Here is a 26054-nt window from a genome sequence, read left to right on the forward strand (position 1 = left end):
AAAGTGACAAGAGCGAGAATGTTAAATGAATAACCTTTAATAACATTTATTGACTTAGAAGCTGAACTATGCGTAGAAGGGCGAACAGCCCTGAGGGTGACAGGGGATCTTGGAGGTGGCAAGGGTGACAGGAATTACCAACGGCCCACCTAGACCGAGCATTCTCAACAAGGTGGATATCACCCCTGAGGAGGTGAAAGTTGGTTCTTGGGGGACAGAAAAGAACTTGGATGGCTTGTGGCCCTCCAAGGGGCCCAAGTACATAAAGCACATAAGTATAATATATCTGGTATCAATTTCCTGGTGGGAGTGGGGGTAGGAAAAAATGTCTTACAGAGTTTCCTTAGAAGGGGCAATCATGAAAACGAGAGTGAGTGCTGGCCCGGGTGATTCAAACGGCAGGACTGGGGACCGCCACTAAGGGAAGTGGAAGGGAAAGAAGCGCCCCGGCTCGGCGGGAGAAAGCTCGACCCACTGGGCAATGTGGGAGCAGCCGTGGGCGGCCGGACACCTCACAGCTGCTCGGGAGGTGAGGAGCTGCTGGCTCCCCTGAACTTGTGTCCGGGACGTGGGCTGATGGCCCCAGACACACGGGGCCGGTTCCTGGACACGGCAGTAGGAGGGTGTGGAGCAGGGTGGAAGTCGGGGTTCCAGGAGTTAACCTTTCTCGTTTGTTCTGTCCTGTTCTCATCTGCCTCCCTCTGTTTCCTCCTGCTTGCCCTCAGGACTCCCCTCAGTCCGTTCTGCAACAGGCAGTGTCCACACTAATGAGTGAAAGAAAAAGCTCGCTAGGAACCGAGAACCACATGCTGACCTCAAAGGAAGCAGTGACCTCCAGCCGTCTGACCTGTGAAAAGCCACATAGTCCACTCCCACCTCTGTGAAATCAAATCAGAGTGCAAACAGGCTTTTGGCTCTCCTGACCCATGCTCTGGACATGACCTGGACATGCAGTTTCTTAACGAAACAAAGATGAAGACAGTGTCAGTATAGGGGCTGGTTGGTTCTCACCCGACAGGTGTTCAGCCTTGGAAATGGCTTCCAGTCTCTGGGCTGCTTAAAAGTCTAGAGTTTGCTCTCAGTTTGAAAATAGCGATGTTTTGGAGGGGCTCTCGACAGGAAGGATGGCCCAGCACGGGCCCCTCTTCTCTCGTCTTGTTCCTGATCTTCATTAAGACAGTGCTGGAAGGAGAAGGTCCTGTTAGATGACCAGAGTTACTAACACTGGAACCCTACTACATGTCGGGTTTTAAGTGCTCTACAGATGTTAATCTACTTCGTAATCAGACAGCCTTGGGAGGGGAGCACTTACTACAGGTGGGAAACTCTGGCACAGGAAAGCTGAGTCACTTGTCCAAGGTCACACAGCTTCTGGTAGCACTGGGATTTGAACCCAGATCCTCAGCACCCATAGAACGGACTGTTAACAGTGCTGTTGTGTGTGCCTCGGGGCCAGCTCTCCCTATTTACCAATGTCTCTGGACTCAGATGAGATTGCTTTTAACACCATGTACTTTGAACGGAGTCTTCCTAATAACCTCAGTCACCAGGCCCCTCCCCTGACTCCTCTGGGTAATGGGTAATTGCTGGGCATATGCTGCCCTCTTGTGATAAAAATCACTCAAATCCGACCTCCAGCTTTCCCTGTGCATCTGCTTCCTTTGGTCAGTCCCGTCTTGGGAGTGGAGGGCTGGTGGCCAGTGAGGAAGCTGCTGGCTCTGTAGACAGACTCCTGTGTCACCTGACGTTCTCCAGGGTGTTCCTGTCCTTGCGACTCAGACAAGGCTTGTAAATGTGACTCCTGAGTCCTGTCACTTTTAGCACCATGGACATAGGCTTAAATATCAGGCCTCCTGGAGAGTCCTGGGGACACTCAAGAGACCCTACATGTGTCCTCAGGGAGAGAGGCCATTTGTTTAACCCGCCCTAGTGGCTTGGGACCAGGTGTAAGAGATGAGGCAGGAAGGTCGGTTGCAGAATGAACTGAAGGTCACATGCTCTTATCAGAACAGGGAGATGTCCTGGTTCTTGCTCTGCCTGTAACAGCGTGTGTGACTTTGGGCCTGCGTTTGCTCCAACACCAGTTTCCTCACTGGTAGAGGCAGGAAACTGAACTAAGGGAGCTCAGAGTCTTCGATACCGTGAACTTTCTACATTTGCCAAAATCCCTTTCCTGAAGGGTTTTGCCCTTTTTTGGTTCCATTTTTATACACGATACGTATCCATGCTCGCTAGTTCTGTTTCCTCATGCGTGAGATCATTCCTGCTTCACAGGGTTGCTGGGAAGACGTTGCCATCTGACCCAGGGAGAGTGGACGGGTTCTGTCTGACTGGGTTTGTTTAGGCAAAGCAAGGGCATGTCCACACATATATACACCTTTAAATCAAGGAGTGCTTGTTTTGTAGATACCGACACCGGTACTAAGTGGTTCTGGCACCGTATCGCTTTCAGAGATGCCAGCTTACGGGTCCCTCATTCTTCCTGCAGCTCAGCTGGGGTTACTGCCAGCGCCAGTCTTAGCCAGAGTCGTGGCTGTAATCTGCGTGGGGGGGGGGCGGTGTCTGAACACCGGCTAGGGTGAGGGTCCAGGGCAGGAGCGTTACTCCTATCAGGGGAGACACTGCTCCCTAACCCCACTTGCTTCCAGACCACGCGTTAACACCCCTAAACTGTATGGGCTCAGGTAGGTTGAAAGACAACCAAACCAGGCACAAGTAAATACAGCAAGAGTCCACGTGTATGGGGTACTGAGAGTAGCCAGAGTCACAGAGAGAGCAGAAGGGCTGCTGCCAGCGCTGGGGAAGGGGGACTGACTTAACGGGGACAGAGTTTCAGCCTCACAAGAGAAAAAGAGTTCTGGAGCTGGGCGGTGGTGATGGTTGTGCAACGCTGTGAATGCATTTAACACCGTGGAACTGTACGCTTAGACATGTTATGGTGGTTCTATGTTATGTGTTTTACCACAGTAAAAAGGGGAAAACATGCCTTAAGGCAAAACATGGGACGATGACATGCCAAAATTAAGATAGAAGCACTGAGACAGAGGGAAAAAAATCACGAAGGAAGTTTTGAGATATTTAGATATTTGTTATGGCCCCCAAAAAGGAACAGTTGTCATGGGAAAAAACAAACTTGCTTAACATCCTGGCACTTATTTTATAATTTACTACTGTTTATATTTTGATTGCAGATCATTGGGGGCCCATGACCTTTTCAGTGCTTAGTGCCTCTAAAGTTTTAAGCTGGTCTTGGGTGCAGCTTGCTGTTTTAAGGCTGAGAGAAGCTCTGCCAGGAGCCCACCTGTGTGGTAACTTGGGCCTTGGCCTCCTCAGGAGCTAGTTCCACTTTTAAGAAGATTCCCCTCTATGGACCTGGGGTAATGGTCATGGTTCTGCCTTTCCGCTCCAGGGCAAGGTTGGTTGGTTGTGTTGTTGTTTAAGTGATTAGTTACTGGAAGTAGGTGTGTGCCATACCTGGAGATAGACCAAAATATCAGTGAGCCAAGGACTCTTTCCCAGTTCAGGAGCTGAGAAGGCACCTGGCCAAGGCTCCTGGGCCTGGCTTTGTGTGCTGTGCCGGCTCCCTGCTGGGCCGTGAGGCCGTGGGTGCGCCTCCCGTTCAGTGAGTGACACACAGTAGGGCTCTTGGTAATGATGATGGAAACTAACGCCTGTGCTTTTCACTGGCAAAGCTCCCAGGATATTGCAGGAAGCTCGATGTTGAACATTTTTGGACTTGACTTTGAGAACTTCCAGCCCCATGTTTGACCTTGTTGAGAAGTTCCCTGAGCCTAAGAGGGAGATGAGAACCACCCAGGGGTTCCACGGTGAGCAGAAATAAGAAACACTGGTTTAATAATAACCAGCGTGTACTGTGCTAGGCGCTGTGCTAACTGCTTCCCACACATCAGTTCATTTCATCTTCAGACCGCCCTATGGGTCGGTGCTCTCGCATTCCCGTTTCCCAAGAAGGAAACTGAGATTCCGGCCCAAAGCCACGTGGAGGCTTCACGTGGCTTTTTCAGTAAGTTCACCATCAACATGAATGTGCCAGAAATGCAGGTCTGAAACATGGGAGCCGTGGTTTCTTTCTCAACCAACCGAGACGTCCTGTGAAAAGAAATAGTTTGATCCCAAGTTCATGGAATTTTTCCCAATTGCCTTTTTCTCCTGTTTTTAAACCTCACCCAAGGACATGCTTAGAGAGAAACGCTGATCAGTTGCCTTCCGCAGGCATCCCGACCAAACCTGCAACTCAGGCGTGTGCCCTGACCGGGAGTCAAACCGGCCACCCTTCGGTGCACAGGATGACGCTCAGCCGGCTGAGCCACTCTAGCTGGGCTCAGCTGCCTTTTTCTTGATGAGGAAGCATCCCCACGTCTCTGCCTGGAAGCTCACCTGTGAGGAATGGAGATGCTTTCCAGCCAAGTTAGGGGCCCAATTTCACCTTTATAAGAGAAATAGAAAAACCCTTCATTCACCATCTAGGAGACCATCGTATTTCCAAATAGAAGTTAAGGCAACACCACACGTTTCGATAGTCTCTAAAAGCAGTCATCTGTGGTGGTTTCTTAGGAAATTTTAGACTCAAAAGTTTAGAGTTAGTGGTTTAATCAAATATGGGTTTGTGGGCTGAGAGACGTGGTTCTTTGGTTGTGTCCGAAGTCTGCCCGAGGCACCCTTGGCCTCCAGCTCCCATGCACTCCTCTGTGCTTTCTGGGCATATCTGCTGCCCAGATTGTCCAGTAGGGAGAGAGTTGCTGTCTTGGGGTGACTGTTATGTGAATATGCAGATCTGAGGGGGCGCGGGGGGGGGGGGGGGGGCGTGTTAGGAACCACCGAAGCAGTGCCTGCGGGGATGGCCACCCTGTGGCTGAATGACTACAGGAGTTTCCCCATAACTTTCAGGGAAACTTCTAGAACTGCACCCTTCCTAACTGGGCTGCTGTACCAAGCAGGCTGCACCTCTGAGAACTCAAAGGTACTGTTGGAGGGCCCCTCCCCCTTGCCCTCTCATGTTAGACCTCGATCAGCTCAGCGCCTCTTGCCACAGTGGGTGACCGGTCCACCTGGGTCCTCCACTCAGCCCACAGCCAAGGAAGGTAGTGGACGTCAAGCCTGGGCTGCCAGGGCCTCTCAGGGCACAGTGGGGAGGGTGGCGAAATTCAGCCCATGCCAGCATATCCTGGCCCAGCCACCCCGCCTCAAGTTACTTCCTCTGAGTAGGCACCTATTTGGACTTGGTGGTCAGAAGGGGAGGCCTCAGTTGCTTCCTCTACTTTTTTTTTTGTTCCTTGGTAGTGGAGAGTCTTATGAAGAATCAAAATGATGATGCCTCTGACCCTCTATCAGGCTATCCCCACACGTCACCCCATGGCCCACCCAGCGCACTCTGAAGGGCGTCGGCATGGAGCTCAGGAAACGTAGCGATCTTACCAGACTCAGTCCCTTCAAAACGTCCCAGACTCGTGCAATGAGAAATAGCGTGTATTTCTAAACAAATGAACTGGAAAAAGAACAAGGCATCTGTTCTCCACCCCACCATGTGCCCGCATGGTGGTCGGTGTCACATGCTCTGCTTGAGGGCCCTCAGCAGCTGCCTGACTCTTGGCTCCAACGCAGTCACCCTCACAAGCACTCGGGCAGGAGGAGGCTTCCTCCGGAGGGCAGGGGGGAGGAGCTGCTGCGCGGATGCCAGGCCCCGTTCCTGCTGGAGGGCACAGCAGCCTGGCCCACTGTCGGTCTCTAGCCCTGCGAAAGCCCCGACTGGAAACCCAGCGTTACGAAGGCATCGCGCTCTCTCTCAGACCTGCCAAGAGCGCAACCAGTGGTCTTGGTTGGCAGTGAGACCCCAGGACTAAAACAAAAGCGAAACACTTCTTGTTCGTGGGCAGCTTTTCTCCAGGAAACTCGGCACCAACTCTGCGCCACGTCCTCGGCTACTCGATGAAGACAGATGACAGTGCTCGCTTGCGCCCCCCGGTCCTCAGGGCAGGCGGCGTATGAATTCAAAGTCATTCCTCATTCGGGTTAAAATAATGACGGATATGCATCCACGTCTCTTCATAGTATGTTCCCAGTTACCAAAATGGCTCACAAAGCCCACTGTCCCCTGCCAATCTGTAACAGCCGTGCAGGAGTTTCCCCATCAGAGTGTGTGAAGGCAGTGGCTCCCGGCAGTCACAGCTCAGCAGAGCCCTCTCAAGGCGACATCTAAGACGAGGTGACTGCAGAGCGGCAGCTGCCGCCAGAGCGCCTCCCAGGACCAAGACCCAGGGACAGGACAGCATCCTCTCAGAAACAGACAAGCCGCTTCTCATCCTCAAAGCCTTTGGCCTCCTCCGGCTTGATCAAGTTTCCATTTAGGCTGTTGGGGGAAAACAAACCAAGTAAAATGCAAATCTGATCACATCCTCCCAACGCTTCGATGACTTCCCGTTGCTTTTAGGGCAACGCCCAGCTACGCAGCATCACACACAGATCTTTTACGGCCTAATTTCCCCATGTCCTCGGCCTCCTGCTGACCCGCTCCCACACTGCCTGAGCCCCAGGGCCCATCACGCGCCTTCCTGCCTCAGAGCTTTTGCACATGCTGTTCCCTCTCCTGGGACACTTGCCCTCCCACCGCAGCGGGCTACCTCCTAGTCACCTTCTGTGGCTTAGTTTCGATGCCACCCCCTTAAGGAGACCTTCCCTGAAGCCTCACCTGTCTTAGGTTCCCTTCTTAGCCTTCCCCCTTATAGCAACTCCTCACAATTGTAACTAAATAATTACTCGAATGATTTTTTTACTGGGCATCACCCTCACTAGATGGTAAACCCATGAGGGCAGGTCCATTTCGTTCCCCGCTGGATTTTCAGTGCCAACACAGTGCCTGGCACGCAAATACTTGGTTATTCAACAAACGAATGAAGATGCAGCACTAGTCCCTGGGGACACAGCAGTGACCAGGACGCCCGTCCTACCCTCAAGGAGCTCGCAGTCTGGAGGAGACAGCCTCACAGGAAGCTATTCCAATGGAGCGTGATGACTGCTGACCAACCACAGAATCAGCAGAATCCCTGTGTTTCTAGGGAAGGGATCACAGGTGTGAGGGGGGCTGGGAATGGATGGGAATTGCCCTCCAGTGTACCCGGCATGTAGCCACAGTCGCTGCCATCATCACGAGTGGGGGATGGGCCTCACCAAATCTCCATGATGCCAGTGTTGCTCTGTAGTGCGTCTGCCAGCTGGGCCACCCCCTTGGCTGTGATCAGGTTCTGGATGAGCCTGGAAGAACGTATCGTTTGGATCAAACACACAGCACTGGATTAAATCTGCCCCTTCCTCGGGGGTCATTTTAATGGGATGGTGGGGTAAGAGATGGGGGGGGGGGCTGAATCCACTTTACTTTTAATCTGGCTAAGATTATCTAGATCCAGTCTAGATCAAATGTTTAATTTTCCTGTATTTTTTATAGTGAGCAACACATCTGTGTGTTCCCACGGAGACAGTTTAATACGTGAACATGCTGTGTGTGCGCCTGACGTTTGTCACTGCAGAGGAGCCCAGTCAGAAATGTCTGGAGGCCACAACAAAGACTAAGAAACACACCAGGGACCAGGCAGCCAGGTCTCCGTCTAGGTGTTTAGGGAAAGGCAAGGCAGTTTCTAAAGTTAAGTAGCGACCAACTGCCATTCTCTTCCTTGGGGGAGACAGAGGCTTCTAAGATGGGACCGAGTCCTCCGCATCATCTGAGAGGGAGAGGAGAAGCCGTCCTCCTGAGGCCACGCATGGTCCCAGTGGGAAAGCAGCGAAAATGGGGCCCCTAAGGGTAACCCCATTATGTTGGGCAGCAGTGATCCATCGAAACAAAGGCTCCAGACACGGCTGGGAAGCCCGGCAATCCCTGAAATGCTCCCCACCAGGAACTCGGCGCAGCTCAAGGCAGTGATGTGTCTGCCCTTCACCACAGGCTCGTCCCTCACTCTGCAGAACTTGACCCTTAGAAGTCCTGGGCACTGACCCAACAAGGCAGCCCTACCAGGAAGGTCCTGAGGGCCTCAAGGTAAAGGGCAACCCCTAAAAGAGGCAGAAGAGCACAGTGTTAAAGCTTCCCTCACACTCCCCATTTCTCAGCTACACAGATCCTTAAAGAAACAAAGCTAGCCCGGCCAGGCGTGGCTCAGCGGTTGAGCGTCGACCTAGGATCCAGGCGATCGGGGTTCGATTCCCAGTCAGGGCACATGCCCCGGTTGTGGGCTCGAACAATGACTCTCTCATCATTGATGTTTCTCTCTCTCTCTCTCCCTCTCCTTTCCTTTCTCTGAAATCAGTAAAGATATAAATCCTTTAAAAAAAAAAGAAGAAGAAAAAGAAAGGTAAGCTATCTGTGCCTCAGTTGCCTGATCTGTAAAATGGGAATAACTGTAAGAGAACCTCCCCACCCCGGGTGTGTGAGGTTTCAACGGGACCATGTGTTTGAAGCAGTTCTCAACGATCTGTGCCACGGTGCCCAGTGGAAGGGAGCTCTTGTCACGCATTACTGCCCAGTGTTCCCAGCCACATCTCCCAAAGGCTGGGACCCCCAGGCTCAGGGCCAGAGGTGGTGACCTCCTAGTAAGCATGCTCACAGTGTAACTTCACGTTTTTGCAAAAGGAGAAAGAACAGAACCTGGAAGTGGGCAGAGTTCTGCGTTCAGTTAAAACTGCTGTTTTCTAGCCACTTCCTTCACGCTGGCCCTGCTGGCCTGGCTGGGAGCAGGGTAAGCTGCCTCCAGCCCAGTTACGGCAGGAGGCTGGGTAGGAAGAGAGCTGAAAAGCCCAGCAGTGCTCAGGCACATGCCCGCTGGGGCGGCCCTCACTGGGCACAGCAGCCCAGCCTCACTCTCCAGTCCTGTGCCAGCTCTGTTCTCCCGCAGGGCTGGCCTGGCACCCGGGGAAGGGCATAAAAGAAAATCTACAGGCCAGGAAAAAAATAAACAACCAAGCTAAAAGTTGCACAGTCTGTTTTCACAGAAATTGATAGTGATCTAAAATGCATATGGAAATGCAAGGGACCCAAAATAGCCAAGACAGTCTTGAGAACAAAGGACAAAGTTGGAAGACTCACACTTTCTGATTTAAAAACCAACTACAAAGTTACACTAATCAGGACAGTGTGTCGCTGGCATGAGGATACACGTGGATCAATGGACTAGACTCAAAAGTCCAGAAATAAACCAAGAAGCCCAGACATTTACGGTCAGTTGCTTTTTGGCAAAAGTGCCAGGGCCATTCGAAAGGAGAAGATAGTCTTTTCCACAAGTGGTGCCGGGACAACTGGCTACCCACGTGCAAAAGAATGAAGCTGCACCTGACGCCTCCTTCCACGCACAGAAGTGAGCCCCACACGGATCAAAGGCCAAAACAGAAGAGCAAAACTGTAACGCTTAACAGAAAACTCAGGTGGAAATCTTTGTGCCCTTGGATGAGGGGAGGATTTCTTAGTAAGGTACCTAAAGCGCAGCAGCCAAAACAAAAAAATAAACTGGACTTCCTCAAAATCAAACGCTTAGGTGCTTCAAAAGTCACCATCAAGAAAGTGAAAAACCGGAAGCAGCGTGTGGCCGTGGGCTCTTCCCTTTTGTGGCCGTGGCAGGAGAGCCAGCGGTCAGAATGCAGTTCAGTCCCCTGTGACTGCTGACCGGAGCAAGAACCGCAGGAGGCGTCTCAGTGCACCTCCCGCGCCCGTGGGAAGACGTCCCCTCCTCCGGGAGAGCTGCGACAGAGGCAGGTCGTGCGAGGGCAGCAGACTGGCAGAGCCGCCCAGGTTCACAGGGAGAAGTACATCATCTCGGCTGAAGGGCCGCGGCGGGGGGAAGCTAACGGTGCGCCTGTCTGCGTGGGCCTGCCCCCAGCACGGTGGCATCGCTGGACAGAGACCATAGAAAGATCCTTCCGTGTAGAGCCCAGTCTCGCCCAGTACGAAAGGAAGAAACAACTGAGAGGGTGCAGGACCAACCTTATGTACAACTTTCATTAAAAAGTTAAAAGGGAGGAAAAACAAAGTGAAAAGCCCCACAGAGAGGAAATATCTGCAAATCGTGTACCTAATAAATGTCTGGTACCCAGAATATATAAAGAGCTCAGCGATAAAAGGGCAAACAACCCAATTTAAAGATGAGAAAGGGTGTAAAGGCATCTCTCCAAAGATACACAAATGGCCAAGAGCAACATGAAAGACACCCAACCTGGCGAGTCAATGAGTCAGTCAACAGCACCGTGAAAGACACCCAACCGGGTGAGTCATCGACCCTAGAGGATGAGTCATCGGACAAGTGAGAACCAAAACCACACCCACTAGGATGGCAGGAGGCAAAAGGAAGGACAATAGCAAGTGCTGGGAGAGAATCTGGAGAACTGGGAAGCCTCCTACATTAGTGGTGGGAACGAAAAGTAGAGCAACGCCTTGGAAAACAGGTTGGCAGTTCCTCAAAAGTTAGCAGTGGTCGCATGACCCAGCAACTCTACTCCTAAGTGTACACCCGAGAGAGATGAAAATGTAGGTTCACACCCGAGCCCGTGCATGAATGTTCACAGCGGCATTATAACAGTCAAGGAGAAGCAACCCAAGCGTCCACCAACTCACGAATGGACGTGCAAAGTGTGGAACGTCCACCCAGTGGAATGTCACTCATCCGTCAAGAGCTATGAAGTATTACTGATACATGCTGTGATGTAGATGGACCTGAAAACTTACACTAGTGAAAACACGGAGACAAAAGGTCACACGCTGTTTGATTCCATGTCTATGAAATGCCCAGAACAGGCAAATCCATAGACACTGAACGTGGATTAGTGGTGGTCTGGGACTGGGGGATGACTGTTAATGCACACAGGTATTGGGGGGTTGCAGAGGTGGGGAGGTAAGACTGTGCTGGAATTAGTGATTGACAACCTTGTGAATATACTAAAAATTACTGAATTGTACACTTTAAAAGGGTGAAAATTGTATGGCGTGTGTATTTTAAATCAGAATTTTTAAAAAGTAGCACAGCCTGAAATTCCAAGGTTCCCTGAGTTACCATAAATGTTTCAGCGTCTGGTTGACTTTCAACATCTCTGCCAAGCTCTCTGCCACTTCGTCGTCGAGTTCATTTTTGGTGAGCCTGAGAAGGAAAGGAGGTGTTTACTCAGAGAGCCCTGCCTGGCACACATTTTTAAGTGAGTTCCCAGAAACGGGATCCCAGCCCAGGTGTCCCCAGCTCATGCAGCTGATCACTTGCTGAGAACCCGGCAAACAGCCAGGCTCCAAGCCCAGCCTCTGAGCTCCAGAGGTGACAAATGGGAGGACGTATGCCACCCCTAGAGAAGGAGGTCGTATAAAGACGGAGGCAGAAGGCACGGTGTTTCAAGTGCCCTGGAGCCAGACATGCCGGGTGCGTAGCACCCACTAGCAGGCGACCTCGGGTGGATGGTTCACCTTCTCTCGGCCTCGGTTTTCTCACCGGTACATGCGGACAGTAATAGTACAGACCTCACAGGATGATTGTGAGAGTGAGTGGGTCCATGTAAACGCTGAGAATGATGCCTGGTGTCATCGGTACTCAGCAGGTGCTGGGTTTGACATCACTCATGTAGAATACTGGTCCTCAACCTCCAAGGGACATGTGCCAATGTCTGGAGACATTTCTTATTGTCACATTGGGGGGACTACTGTTCTGTAATGGGTACAAGTCAGGGATTCTGCTAAGCATCCCTCAATGCACAGGACAGCCCCTCCCAACAAAATGATTTGGACCAAAATGTCAACAGTGTTGAGACTGAGAAGCCCTGACATAAAAGGACATGTAAAATATGGATGCTATGTGGTTAAGATATTTTTTAAAGCCACTTGCAAAATGCTGTTCTATTTTGTAAGAAAGGGGATATATATACGTATACATTTGAAAATACATATAGTGCTAGAAGGCTAGAATGTACACTCAGGCTAGAAGAAAAGGTATTTGGGAAACACAAGGAAGGAGGTCCTTTCACTTTCTACTTTCACTTTCACAGGCCTCAGTGTCTTACCTGGTTTTCAGAAAAGCATATAGTACTTTTCAAAAAAGTTAAAATACTTTTTGAAGGGAAAAGAATTAAAAATGCAGGTGGTTTTCCTGAGGCCCAGGCTGGCCCAGGCTCAGGCCGCGAGCTCAGGCCCCCGGGCCCACTGCCCCTTCTGTGCGTCTGTGCTCCTGGGAATGCTCTGCTCTGCTCTTCAGCAGGAAATGATCGGCCGACTTAGAGGAAAGGCCTGGAGCCTTTTCAACTGAGAGGCAGCTTCTCAGTTAAGATTCCCGCTGTGCGCCGTCTTTGGACTAAACCCTGAGACCCAACCTTTCCACGGGGCTGGTAATTACCAGAATATTCTCAGAGTCGAGTTGTGCTGCAGGGCCTGCGCCAGGCTCTTTCCTCCTCCTGTAGAAATGCCGTTGAAAGCGAGGCTAGGAAGGCAAACACATGGGGGCGGGGGGTGAGTCTATGGGGCTTGGGCTTTGGCAACCAAAGCAGCAGGGAGCCTCCCGCCGGCGGGCGCGGCCCTGCCCGGGCTATCGGGGCAGGAAGCAGTTCCCGGCCCGCGGCCGCCACCGAGGCTCCGCTGCCCCCCAGCACACGCTGAGCGCGAGGTCAGGCGCGAGGCTCATCAGGGACGGGCCTGACCGGGACACTGGACATCGGGGAGACCAGTCACGGTGCAGACTGGAGGCTGATGGGGCCTGGCCAGCTCTGCTCCAGGGAGCTGGCATTCATGAGCTGGAAAGGTTTCCTCTGCTCTCCTAAGGAAGGGTCTCCGCCATGGCCCCCCACCTCAGACTCTCTTCTAGTGGCAGGAAGAACACGAGCAGTTAGGGGCCACCCGAGGCTCTGAGGTTTGGCCAGAGGCCTAAAGGACAGCTGGAGGAGCAGGTCTGTGTGCAGAAACGGAGGGTCCCCTCTGTCCCAGCACCATCCTGAGAATGGGGAAGGGGCAGGAATCCGCTGCCCAGTGTCCCTCTGAACTTAAGAATTCCTCCCACCCCTGGGGGGCACGGGGAGATGGCCGAGGGGCTGGCAGTGTCCTGTGCCTTGAGTTGGGTGGCGGTCACACTGGTGTGTGCCTATGAACACTGAACATGGAAGAGTCACGTACTTTACTCTGTGCCTCCTATATGTCAATAAAAACATTAAAAAAAAAAAACCCCACACACACAAATTCATCTCTCGCTAGGAAAGCCAACTACCCTCTTCCCCTCGGCTCCTCCCCTGCTGAGCCAAGAGGCACAGGGAGTGACAGGCTGGCCCTGGCGACAGCGGGTGTCAGAGGCAGCGGCTACCTGAGGTTGGTCAGGCTGGGGTGGTCCCGCAGAGCTTCCGCGAAGGCCTTTGCTCCCTCGTCGCCGATCTGGTTGCCCCACATCCTGAGGGCAGAGGCAAGACAGTGCCAGTGAGTGCCCGCCGCCCCTCACCCTCTGCCGGTGGCCACGCTGGACTGTAACAGCAGGTGGGCGCTTCTGCTGTCCCTGGAGCTGTGGCCTGGAGACAGCTCCTCACCAGCCCCTTAGTGCGCTGCTCGGGGTTTCAGCTTCAAAGGCAAGAGCCGGGATAAAGAGCGTTTCCCATGCAGAGGCCAGTGGGCCCCCAGGGCCTCCATGTTGAAAGCTCTGTGCCTCCCCCACAGCGGTCCTCTTGGTATATTTATACACGAGACCAGGAGGGGCTCACGGACACGGAACAGGGTGTGTGACACACACGCGTGCAGTTGTCTCCACTCACCCAATTTCAAAGATCGACTTGCTGTTCTTCACAGCCAGGGCCAGGCACTTTCCTCCCTCGCTGGTTATTTTGTTTTTCCCCAGTCTGCAGAGAGAGCCGTGCACATGTCAGCCTCCAGCTCCGAGGGGACTGGGCCGCCCTCGTCCCCAGCACAGGGCCCTCTGGGCCCTCTTGGGAGGTGCAGCCTTTCTCCTGAGACCCACAGCAGCTATGCCCTGCACTCCCACTCCGGGGAGGACCCAGTGCCCAGAGGAGACCAGTCAGGATTCCTCTCCAGGAGATGGTAACAACCTGCAGAAACGGAAGAGACCCAAGCTGTCCCGGGGGGGGGGGGGGGTCTTTAAACGACCTCTGAGAGTCAGTCATTTCCATCGACAGACCAGGGAGGTGCCCGCTTCAGCTGCAAATGGTCAAGTGAGTGTTCCCATCACCAGGGCAGCTCCAGGGGCTCCTCCAAGCCTGGTGCTCTGTCGCCCTTGGTCAGGCACGCTCTTCCTTGCCACTAGATGAGTGCTATGATCTGAATGTTTGTGGCCTCCCCAAAACCCATATTCCAAATCTTAACCCCCAGGGTGATGGTATTAGGAGGTGGGGCCTTTGGGAGGTAATTAGGTCATGAGGGTTAATGGCTTTTAAAAGAGGCCCCAGAGAACTCCCGTCTCTTCTTCACCAGGTGAGGTCACAGCAAGGCCCCACTCATGGACCAGGAATAGGGCCCTCACCAGACACCTAATCTGCCAAAACTTTGATCTTGGGCTCCCCAGCCTCCAGAACTGTAAGAAATGAATTTTGGGTGTTTATAAGCAGCCCAGCTTGTGGTATTTTGTTATAGAAGCCTGAGGGACAAAGGCAAGGGGGAACCCCCTTGAGGGGAGAAAGACCTCCAAAAAAGGGTGACAGCTGTGGCCTTTCTTCCTGTTGTTAATTAATGAAATCAAAATGCCAAGCTTTCCTCCCACCAACGGTAGGTGGTCCGTCCAAACTCCGAGCCTCGGCCACAGGTCATAAATCCTGCACGTGGCTGGCTCACCTTCCACACACAGGTCTCCTAATTGCACCAATAAGACCCCCTGGCAAGTAGAAGGTGGTTTCAGGTGAGAGCTCTTTATGGTGACATTTGTTTTAAATAAAGAGCCTGCCATGCCCACCCCACTTACTTAAGGTGTGTGAGGCCTTTGCATTCCTCCAGGATTCTGGCGATGTACCTGGCTCCAACATCGGTGATCTGGTTGTTGTATAAGCTTCAAGAGAAAGCAGTCATAAAACTTGATGACTCCCAATGTCGTCTTAATGACCCCCATTTTTTTAAAAAACCGAGTGCTTGCTTTCTGATTTCCAAAGTCTGGGTTGAAAGAGGAAAGAAAGGGCATGTGGGGACCAGAGTTTATGGATCTGGGGTCTCACAGGCTGGGTTCAAAGCCGCTCTGCCCCTTTCCAGCTTTATGACCTGGGGCAGGTTACTTAACATCTCTGTGCCTCAGTTTTTCCATCTATAATACCAGGGTAAGAATACTAGCTCCCTGACAAGGTTATCAAGAGGATTATGTGAGCTCATTCCAAGCCCTTGAATGTCAGTGCTCGATAAATGGCAGGTGATGGGTATTTCTAGATTAAGATCCCAGTCAGCATCTTGACATGGGGGGGCCAGGGGATTCCGAGTACTGGGACCTTCTCAGTGTCTACCTTTTCGTCATTTTACCACTTGATGCCAATTCAACAGTTGCACAAAGAAGTGGAAAGTGGGGACTGTACAGGGTTCAAGGGCTCCACAGTCACACAGAACTCCTCCTGGGCTGCCATCGCTTCACTCCTCAGCTTAGGCCCAAAGAAGCTGACCAACGGGTTCCAGCTGACGGAGTCAACAGTGGCCTTGGGGCTGGTTGGACGGGCGCCCAGTCTTTTATCTCAAACCCCAGAGTTCCGGGCTCTCAAAACCCCAAGTTTTTCATCACTACTTTGGCAACTGATATGGAGCCATTCATGGTCTTCATCCCAACTGGCTTGAATATTCATACATTTTACTGCAGAAATGTTAAAGTCTTTAAAAAGGGGGTATTGCCCTAGACCCCGCTGACCATGTCACTCACTCCTACATAGCACGGACACTGAATTCTGATCCGTGTCTTGCCCCGAGGGTTCTGGATGAGGGATCATGGACCCATAGCAATGAAGTCTAATACATTAAAGTATTCTACTGTTTAAAAAACATATCCAAGATACCCTCCCATTGCATCCCCCAGCCACCACTCATAAAGCCACTGGCCTATATTATTAGGATTCCAAGGATACAAGTGAGGAGGCGGAGGCCCAGCACGACTTCCTAACTTGCTCAAAGAGTGGGCTGCTGGCTGAACCCAAAGCAGAACCCAGGACTCCTGGCTCCCAGTCCAGTGCTCTTCCCGATGCCCTTGGTCATCAGTCTCAACCATCAGATCACGCACGTGAATGGCAATTTCCTGCTGCTCTATGTTATTACTACGTAGCTAGCAGTGTTCTTGAGAAATACGTACCCTAAAAACGTCAGAATTCTGTACTTGGTCAGCTCTTCATATAGCACCCTGACCCCACTGTCAGTGATCTGGTTCACGCTGAGTCTGAAACAAAACAGCAGTGAAAGTTACACATCGGATTATGGGAGCTCATTCCAAGGCCTTGAATGTCAGTGCTCGATAAATGGCAGGTGATGGGCATTTCCAGATTAAGATCCCAGTCAGCATCTTGACATGGGGGGGCCAGGGGGTTCCGCAGCTGCTCACTGGGAGGAAACATTTGTTCCATAAGGATTCAGAAGCCTGTAGGTCTTGGACTTCTCCATCCATAAAGCCATAAAGCCCCCGAGAGAATGGCTGTAGCAGTCACCCAAACAGCCCCTAAAGAGCCTGGTTGTCACGGGGCCCACAGACCCATTCAGAACCAACCCGTCCAGTGAGGCTGCAGCACAGCCCTGATTCAAGACAAGACTACAGAGGACACATGAAGGACAGGAGAGGACAGCCACCTCCGACTCCTGCATCTGTGAGTGGCATCCATGTGAAGGAGCCAATACGTAAACAAATAGGTGTGGCTGTGTCCCAGTAAAACTTCATCTACAAACACAAGCCATGGGCCAAACTGGGCCCAGGAGTTGACCTTTTTAGTCAGTAAAAGGCTGAACAGGCAAAAGCTTGATGTTTAGGCTTCATCCAAATGAGCAGGTCAGACACTCGGGTCCCCTCCCCCAATGGTACCCACCTTGGTGCCGGAGTGCAGTGTTGAATGCACAGTGCACCGCTATCCCAGGGCGGTCGAAGCTGCTAGTCACTCCCAATATCTATGCTTTCTTAGAAACAGTTCTCTGTTTTTTAGCTGGGCACATGTGATCAAGTTCTGCCCAATGAAATCTAAGCCGAAGACTCCTTAGCAATAGCTGAGAAGTCTTCTTCAAACAATGGGAGTGTCCTTCTTTGCCTTTCCTTCCTCCTAGTGGCTATAATGTCGACTGAATGGCTGGAGCTTGAGCAGCTATTTTGGGCCAAGAGGAAGAAGTCAGGTAGTGAGGGCAGCAGGGTAGCAAAGCAGAAGAAAGCCTGGGCTCCTGAGGCTCATGGAAGCACGTCGCAGCCCGGAACTGCCCTCCTCTAGACTTCTGTGTGCAAGACAAGTAACTTGTAAATTATCTAATATTTACCAATATTTTGAGTTTTCTCTCTCAGCCGAAATTAATCCTAACAGATGCCCTCTGGGAGCTCAAAATGCTTCCCTGAAGTGGCCCATTTCCTCCTGCTTTCCCCTTCACGGGTGTGGAGGAAAACTTGGGAACAGCTGCCTGGGGCAGGACCACCACACTGGAGTGGAGCTTTCATCTGATGAGAGGAGCACAGGGAGGTGCTGAGTGTAAGATTGCCTGAGGCTGTAGACAGGGAGGTGCTGGCTGAGCGCAGAGAAAAGACTCGAGGCCTCCCAATTCCCAGGCCAGGGCAGCCTTGGGCTCCCTATATCCAACTGTCTCCACACAGTATGTACTCTGATACCGACAAAACAGGTACCCAGCAACAGCTCCAATCCCCTCTGCTCTCCAGAAATGCAGGAGCACAGTAACAGAGAACTAAACCCCGGTGCAGAGATTTACAAGGTGTATACAGGAAATGCTAATAGAAGAAAGCGACTGGCCTCTCTTTTTATTCTAATCCTCACCGAGGATATTTTTTCCATTGCTTTTCAGAGACAGTGGAAGGGAGAGAGACATCAATGTGAGAGAGACACACTTCAATTGGCTGCCTCCCGCACGTGCCCCAACCAGGGCTGGGGATCAGGCCTGCAACTGGGGTACATGCCGTTGGCTGGAATCGAACCCAGGACCCTTCAATTAGCAGGCCGACTCTCTAACCACTGAGCAAAAGCAGCGAGGGCCTCTCTTTTCTCTAAATCGGGGGGGCGGGGAAGCTTTTTTCTGCCAAGGGCCGTTTGAATATTTATAATTGTTACTGAATTTACTGAGGTGTGTTAGGGGGACTGAATCAGGTAATATCTGTAGTGGCTTCACTCATTCTCAATAAATGCCAATTGTTCTTACAGTTGACTCTTGAACAACATGGGTTTGAACTGTGCAGGTTCGCTTATATGTGGATTGTTTTCAATAAATATATTGAAAAATTTTTTGGACATTTTCAAAAAATTGAAAAAACTCACAAACCGTATAGCCTAAGAATATTGAAAAAATTAAGAGGAAAGTATGTCATGAATGCATAAAAATACGTATTTTCTCTCCATAATGATTTTCATAATAACATTTTTTCCCCTCTAGCTTACTTTATTGTAAGAATACAGTATATAATACATGTAACATACAAAATACATACAGGGGTGGGCAAAAGTAGGTTTATAGTTGTATGGCAAAAAAATACAATAATTAATAAATAATAATACAAGAATAAACTCTGTGTTTCCAGTACTCACTACTATAAACCTACTTTTGCCCCACCCTGTATTGATCAACTGTTTATGTTCTCAGTAAGGCTTCCAGGCAACGGTAGGCCATTAGCAGTTAAGTGTCTGGGGGAGTCAAGAGTTACACGTGGATTTTGGCCTGGAGGGGGAGGGGGTCAGCATCCCTAACCCCGGCATTGTTCAAGGGTCAACTGTACTGTAATTGCTAGGATATGAGCATCTCCTTTTCCACATGAGGACACTAAGGCTCAGAGAGGTTAAGCAACCTGTTCAAGGACATTCAGCTGGGGCTGATGCAGGTCCGCCTGACTTGGAAGCTCTGAACCTTGCTCTCTGCCACCCTGAGAGAGAGGGTCTGGATGTTCCAGGACCAGTGGTGGTGGTTCCCAGGGTGATCCAGGAGATCCCGTTCGACAATGCCAGGCCCGGGGTCCCCCAGCCTGGCCCACCCTGTGCCCGGCGGCCTCACCTGATGACCGTGAGGCAGCTGAAGCAGGGCTGCAGTTCCCGCACGCCGTAGTCATTGAGATTGTTGTTGTCCAGATCGAGGGCGAGCCGCTTGCGGAAATGGTGCAGGACGAAGGACAGGGCGCTGCAGTCGGCCGAGTGGACGTTGCAGTAGGTCAGCTTGAGGTAGTTGGCGCAGATGCCCTTGGCCGCCAGCTGCCCCACCTTCTCGCTCTGCGTCTCGTAGATGCAGCGCAGCATCCAGATGAAGGTGGGCATGGCCTGCACCTGGTTGAAGCCCCCAGACTGAGTGCGGGGCAGGTTCTTCAGGTAGGTCCGCAGGCTGGCAAACAGGTGCGCCCGCAGGGCCTTGCGCTTCCTCTTCAGGGCCACGGCTGGCACCAGGTGGCGCAGGAGTTTCTGTCTGGCTTCGGACAGCAGCCCGCACAGGAAGAGGTTGGTGAACTGAAAGTGATCGTTGTTCCTGAAGGGGTCATCCCCTGCCAGGCCACTGTCGCCCAGGCACTGGAAAGGGAGGAAGCGGGGAGAGCAGGACGCCGTCTCAGGAGGCACCCACTCCTGGAAGAACTTGAGCAGCTCCCGAGTGCCCACGCTGCCGTCCACCACGAGGAAGAAGGCGGTGAAGAAGGCCTGCAGGGTGATGTGGAAAAACTCATAGGACTGCTGGTCCCCTCCCAGGCCCGGCTCGGGCCCGGCCCGCAGGAAGCCCAGCTGCAGGTCCGCCTCCTGCATCTCGGAGGCCCGCACCTCCTCCTGGCTGAAGACAAACAGGTTCTTCTCCATGCCCCAGTGGGCCACCTGCCCCAGCGAGCGCAGGGTGGCCTGGCTGGCGCGGAAGGTCTCTGCCTGGCTCCGCGTGTTCCTCTGCACCAGGCTGGTGGGCCGAGTCCTGTTGAGGTGGACCTCGGTGACCAACAGGAAGACGTCGGTCAGGGTCACGGTGCAGTCGGGCAGCTGCGGGGCGCTGTCGAAGGCGTCGTGGAAATGCTGGAAGCAGCGGAAGATGATCCAGCAGAAGAGGGGGACGGCACACAGGCTGCAGAGGTTGGGGTTGGCCTCCAGCTGGTCCAGCAGGCGGTCCTGCACGGCCCGGTCGGGGAACATCCTCCGGGTGTAGGCCCGCAGGTGGCTGGGGGAGAAGCCCCGCAGGAACACCTTCTTCCGAAGGAGCTGGCGCGGGATCTCGATGCCCGTGCGGGCCGTGAGCAGCTTGGTGGCCCCCTTGAGCAGCACCCCGCTGAGCAGGTTGGCCAGCAGGACCAGGGGGTGGGCAGGCTCCCAGGGCGACGAGGTGTCGGGCACGTGGCTCAGGTCGAAGTCCGAGTGGAGCTCGTCCAGGCCGTCGAAGGTGAAGAGGGCCGTGTGGGGGAAGCGCAGCAGGAAGGCGAACACCTCCTCGGGGTCCTGCTCCGGGTAGCAGCAGTGCTTGAAGAGCAGGTCCTGCAGGCTCAGCGCATCGCCGTCCTTAAAGCAGCTGAACATGCGGCAGCGGAAGTGGAAGAAGAACTTGAGCCCTGCGTCCAGCAGGCCGGCGGCCCAGAGGCTCTGCAGCCGCTGCAGCAGCATGGACTTGCCCACACCCGCGTCGCCGAACACGAAGATGGTCTCGCCCTGCTCGTCGAGGACGCCCGTGGAGTGGTCCAGGAGGCAGGCCAGGCTGCCCAGGTTGCCCAGGCTCTCGTTGCTGAAGCTGACCAGCTCCATGATGGTGTCTGTGTACGTCTCCTCCAGCAGCACCTCCTCCTTCTGCGAGTAGCACAGGATGAACTTGGAGTTGCGGCCCAGCTGGTGTCGCAGCTTCTGGGTGTACCTGCTCACTGGAGGAGTGGGGTGCGAGGGGCACAGGCGTCCCAGGGGTCAAAGAGGCAGAGACCAAACAGCATCAACCAGGGAGGCCCCAGGAGGAGAAACGAGCACACAGACAAACCCACAACCTGGACCCTGAGGGCAAGGACGCCTCAAGTGCAGGCCCTGAGGACTCTCGAAGAGCCAGAGCTCCAGTATTTGCAGGTCCTCGGGCCTTGACAGCTCTGCTCGACCTCAGACTTAGCCGGCCAGAGGGTGACAGCTTCAACTGGGATCAATGTCTGAGACAGGCTCCCTGTTCCTCTGCACAAGTGGTCGTTGAACTCCAGCTAGAAACTGAAGCTCCCTCACACTCCAGGGCCAGGCCACAGGGCCCTGCCGCCCCACCCCATCCCCAGGGCCCCAGTCAACTATCTAAAGCTGGGCCACATTGAAACCTGTATCGCTGAGGCCAAAATTGCCCTGACCTTCCTATGGCTTATCACAGTGTTCTGGAAACCCCACCACATAGTCTCAGAACTGAATGCCAAGACTTTGGGTGATAAAATGCAGCACTGGATGTTAATCCGGATTACAAAGGAGCAAGGTCTCATCTGAATCACCACAAGTGAGTAAATGAAGATGAAACCAGCCTCTTACACTAAAAGGGCACACCAGCCCTGGTCCAGGCTGACACATGGGCAGCACTGATGTTTAACACGTGCCCCAGAGGGAGCCTCATGCCTGCCGGCAGGGGAGCAGACACTGTGACATGCCACATGGGCGCCCCTCTCTCAGCAATCCAGAGCTCTGAAACAGGGCTCATGCCAGGAGGAAGGTGGACCTTCCCCAGACAAAAGGTGTCCCAGGCCCCGGCATCAAGCCCACTGCCCTGGCACATTAACCCCCACTGAACTAATCAGTTAGCTAAAGGGGTGCCCAGGTGCTTTGTAAATAAAGACCAGCAGTCGGGGGCCACAGAAGAATATCATGCCTAGAATCAGATCCAGAAAGATGTTTAAAAGGGGGGAAAAATGCAACCTTGAACTTGTGCAACCATGAGAATGTCTGCATGTGTCAGAATAAGAAGGAAGAGGTCAGGCCAGAGGTCGTTCCCACATTCCACAGGCCCCCGCACAGAGCAGACCAGCTGCATGCGGCCACTTGAGTGCCAGTCCCCTGGGCTGCACTTGGGCGGCAGGAACCAGCTCTCCTTTTCTAAAAGGAACCCAGCACCCGGGCCTGCAGCCTGCACGGGGAGGCAGGCAGGGCTGGCGGTGGTGCACCAGCTTGCCTGTCCCCTCGAGCCTACTCGCTGCAGCATTTCCAAACCCCAGGGTCTGCTGTCCCCCCGGCTGACCTGTACCTGGGTCAGTGTTGACAACAGTTTTACTCTGAATGAGCTCAGAAGGGCAGAAGCCGATCTCCGACAGCCACGGCCCGAGGTCCACGTAAGCATCTGCGAGTTGCTGGAGCACGTAGAGGAAGAACTCGGACACCTCCTCGCCCTTGCTCTGTACCAGGTCCAGAATTTTGCGGACCTGGTGACGGCACAAGCATGAGGGTGTGAGCATGGCTCCCACCAGAAAGGCCCACACAGCAGGGCCCCGAGTCTTACTACTGCCTGGAGCTTGACGTCCACCTGGCCAGAGGGAGATGCTATGCACCAAAGGCCTAGAATCTGTGAAATGGGCCACGTTAGCTAGAAAGCCACCCATACAGCTCTAAGAAACCAGGAGGCTTCCATGAGCCTAAAAATAAGGTTAGACTCACAATTAGAGCCACGCCCTCCTCTGGAATTTTCTGTCTGCTTTTCTCTCTCTAACACTACTGCTCTCCAGGAATCGGTGCTGAGGGGAGAAAGTCACCCCTCAGGCATATGAGGTGTGCACTGGGCCACACGGCAAGGGGACAACAGAGCCCCTATAAGTTATAGCTTTAAGAAGACTTTTTGTATTATTAAAAAACGCACGGGGGAGTTACAAGAGTGAGCTACTGCGCCTTCCGCAGAAACCCTTCTGGCTACCAGGCCCCCCTTGCTGACAGTCCCTGTCACCTGCACCTTGTCAGGCTGCGTGGGGCAGGCACCCACGATCTCCGCGTCCTCGGCTGAGAAGTAGTCATTTTCCAGCAGGTTGTCCACCAGACACTGAGTGTTGCGGATGTGAGCAACCAGAAGTTCCCGGTTGGTTTTCAACAACTTAATGTGGGAGTGAAGAGGCTCTGATGGGATCATGTCCACCTCACTGCGGCCTGGTGTCTCCATGGTTAAAGCAGCAAGCGGCCGCTGGCCCCAGAGTCATCCTGGCTGCATGTGTCTTCCTGGCAGAGGACAAGCGGGATCCAGGGCCCCTGCCTCTTGGTGCGGCCCCTGAAGAGACAGATGGAGTCACCAACAAGGCCAAGGCCAAAAGGTCCCTCCCTCTCCCTCTGGTCCTGGAATGTGTCTATTCGAGCAGGCGGATCTGAGATGTACTGAAGACAAAGTCCTTTCTTAAGTGCTTCTGCTTTCGGGTTCTACTGCTAAGGTAGGTGACCAGAGGTAAATAAACCTTTGTTTTAGTTTTAGCAAAACTTTTAAATTATTATTATTTTAAAGTGTGTCTCAATCCTAGACTAGAGATGAAAAAGTAGGTTATTTTCCATAAGAAGGTTAACCGGGACTAGAAGCCTTTCCAATACCATAAACAGTCGATAAACGCATATTTTGTATGTTATACGTACTATATGCTGTATTCTTACACAGTAAGCTAGAAAAAAGAAATTGTTATTAAGAAAATCCTAAGGAAAATACATTTACAGTATTTAGTGAGAAAAATCCACATCTAAGTGGACCAGTGCAGTTCAAACTCATGCTGTTCAAGGGTCAATGGCCCCTGTATTTTCTGTACCTTTACCATCATTGCATGTTTCTCTGTAACCACCCAAACCCTCTCCTGAGCTGCAGAAGCAGGTTTTTGCAGATGCTCTGTTACCTGGTTTTTATTTTATAAGGAAGAGCAAAACCTACCCACCACTCTGCCCTTTTAAAGCCCTGTACCTGAGAAATCCCATGTGCCAAACAGAAAATCAAAGATGATGCTATATGGTAGCACCCTCCTTGGCCAGGCCCTGCCTGCCTGAGCCACCAAGGCAAACTTGAAAGCTTCCACCAGCTGCCAGTCATGCAACAAAACACTGTCACCAATGGGACCGAGGCAGGGGGCCTGGGGAGACTCCAGGACGTCGAGGTCTCCTGCAGCCTTCCCCTGTGATCCAGTGTCAAGCCCTGTGTTGTGTGGGGATCGCAGCAGGGCGCAGGACGATCAGAGCTAACAGTGAGTGAGCCCTTTACTGGGCCCAGCATGGGTCTAATGCTTTCCACTCACTGTGAGAGGCAGGATAACACAGGGTCTCGGGGGCCAGCGGGTTCATCAGCAAGTTAACCATCCTCTCGGTGCCTCAGTTTCCTCACAATGAGAGTCCCTACCTCAAAGCGTTGCTATAAGGACTAAGTTAATGTTCACCAAGTGCCTGGCATTCAGCAAATACTCGGTACTTATCACGTCATTTACTCTTCAATCATCCAATCCTTAGAGCAGCCCCAGGGGGCAGAGGTCACTGGTATTGTCCATTGACAAACCAGGGAACTGAGGCACGCAGAGGTTGAGCAGCTCCCTGCCCTCACAGGGTTTCGGATCAGGCAGGGCAGATGCACAGTGTGGGGAGCACAGATGAGAGCTGAGCAGAGAGGGCCGGGGCATCCACAGCTCTGCCGAAGGAGCCCCACTGGAGCCCTCGTCGTGGAAGGAAAAGCGGTTAGAGCCCCTGTCTCTTAGGGAATTTGAACTTGCGACATCCAGAGAGTCCCAATAACCGTTAACACATGAGTTAATACACAGCACGGGCCACGCTGCAAGCACTCATCACAGCCAAGGTGGTCTAGGCCGGGCTTTCCGTCTGGTTCATCTCTGAGGCCCAGCACTTGACTATGCGGGATGGTGTCCACCTGGTAGGCCACTGTATCTCCATCACATAAGAGGATGCCCAATAAAAAACGGGCAATGGAATGAGCCTGGCACAGTTGCTGCTTGCAGCAGGTGCCTCATCGGCGCTCGATGGACACATTTGCGGATTTCCAGGGCTCACCAGCTCACTCGGAATGTCACCTGCTGGGTTCACTGGTGGATAGATTCCGATTTGCAGGCGTCAGTACTTTTTACTGCTCTGAGGCATTTATATCAGCTGCTGCCCTAACAAGTTGAAACACAGCCCCGCTCTGTTTCCAGAGCATTTTCTTGGCACAGAATCGCCTCCTGCTTTGTGACAGTGTCCCCGCACGGAGCCTCATGGGCTCGTTGTACTTGTTGACTGACATTTTCCTGGTGTTACCAGGCTTTGAAACCCAAAGTTCCCAAAACACCCCACTTGGTATTCATCTCCGAGGGGCCAGTGAACACAGATACCTTAATAAAGAGAGACAGCGGGGCCTGGAAGCAATCAGAGCCCATGTCTGCAGCGCTGCAAATGGGCCTAAGTGCTTCTGCGGAGAAAGTGCTGCATGGAGACAGGTCTGGAAGCCAGGGGACATCTGGAGATGGCATTGAAGACCGACACAGAAAGTGTCTGGCGTTTCTCAAATGAAAGGCACTCCACGAGAACAAAATCTATTAGTCATCTCAGGCTGGCAGTGAGCTTGGCCTTGAGCAAATAAACACTCTGCTGATCGCTGGCCAAGACACTCAGCCTGACACTTTTACTCGCCCCACTTGAACGTGTGTCCACAGTCAGCAACTGTCTGGGACACAAATGGGCCCTGGAGCTTGGCCGGAGGGTACCTGTGGTGTGTCAGGGTGACTTTAAGGGGCACTGAGAGGTTAAGAAGATGGCAAGTTCTCCTGGGTGGCACACCCTCTGCCTGGGCCGCCCCGTGGGGTGCTGTCTTAGGAGCAGGCCTGCCCAGCCACACCTGACCTGCTGCTGCCTCTCACTGTGACCTCAGGGCCACTTCGCAGGAGCGAGGAGGAAGGGGGCTGCATGGGCACCCCGACCCAGTGGGCATGCGTGGTGAGTTCTCGGCCCCTGGCAGCTTGGAGGCTTTTTCTGTGACCAGAAAGCTCCACAGGGTAACCCTGTGCCTT

General features: G+C 52.9%; 1 protein-coding gene across 1 annotated transcript; it reads right to left on the minus strand.

Moving 5' to 3' along the window:
• Positions 1-4973: 4973 nt before the first annotated feature.
• Positions 4974-23554, minus strand: NOD1 (nucleotide binding oligomerization domain containing 1). Its single transcript, XM_087821241.1, has 11 exons — positions 22997-23554; positions 22301-22475; positions 19151-20966; positions 16266-16349; positions 14913-14996; positions 13756-13839; positions 13317-13400; positions 12363-12446; positions 11046-11129; positions 7186-7269; positions 4974-6367 (listed from the first exon to the last, which is right to left on the minus strand). The coding sequence occupies exons 1-11, from the start codon at positions 23198-23200 to the stop codon at positions 6295-6297; spliced, it is 2856 nt and encodes a 951-aa protein (XP_087677367.1). The 5' UTR covers positions 23201-23554; the 3' UTR covers positions 4974-6294.
• Between the last annotated feature and the right edge of the window lie 2500 nt (positions 23555-26054).

Source organism: Miniopterus natalensis, chromosome 10, assembly GCF_054644295.1.
Source record: "Miniopterus natalensis isolate mMinNat1 chromosome 10, mMinNat1.hap1, whole genome shotgun sequence".
Classification (NCBI taxonomy): domain Eukaryota; kingdom Metazoa; phylum Chordata; class Mammalia; order Chiroptera; family Miniopteridae; genus Miniopterus; species Miniopterus natalensis.

Excerpts from the sequence above, each read along its gene's own strand:
- NOD1 (XM_087821241.1), bottom strand. The coding sequence starts at position 23,200 with ATGGAGACACCAGGCCGCAGTGAGGTGGACATGATCCCATCAGAGCCT. Across the intron at positions 16,350-19,150 it reads AGCTGCCTCACGGTCATCAG|ACTCAGCGTGAACCAGATCA; the intron begins GTGAGGCCGCCG and ends GTTTTGTTTCAG. Across the intron at positions 14,997-16,265 it reads AGAATTCTGACGTTTTTAGG|CTTATACAACAACCAGATCA; the intron begins GTACGTATTTCT and ends TTTCTCTTGAAG.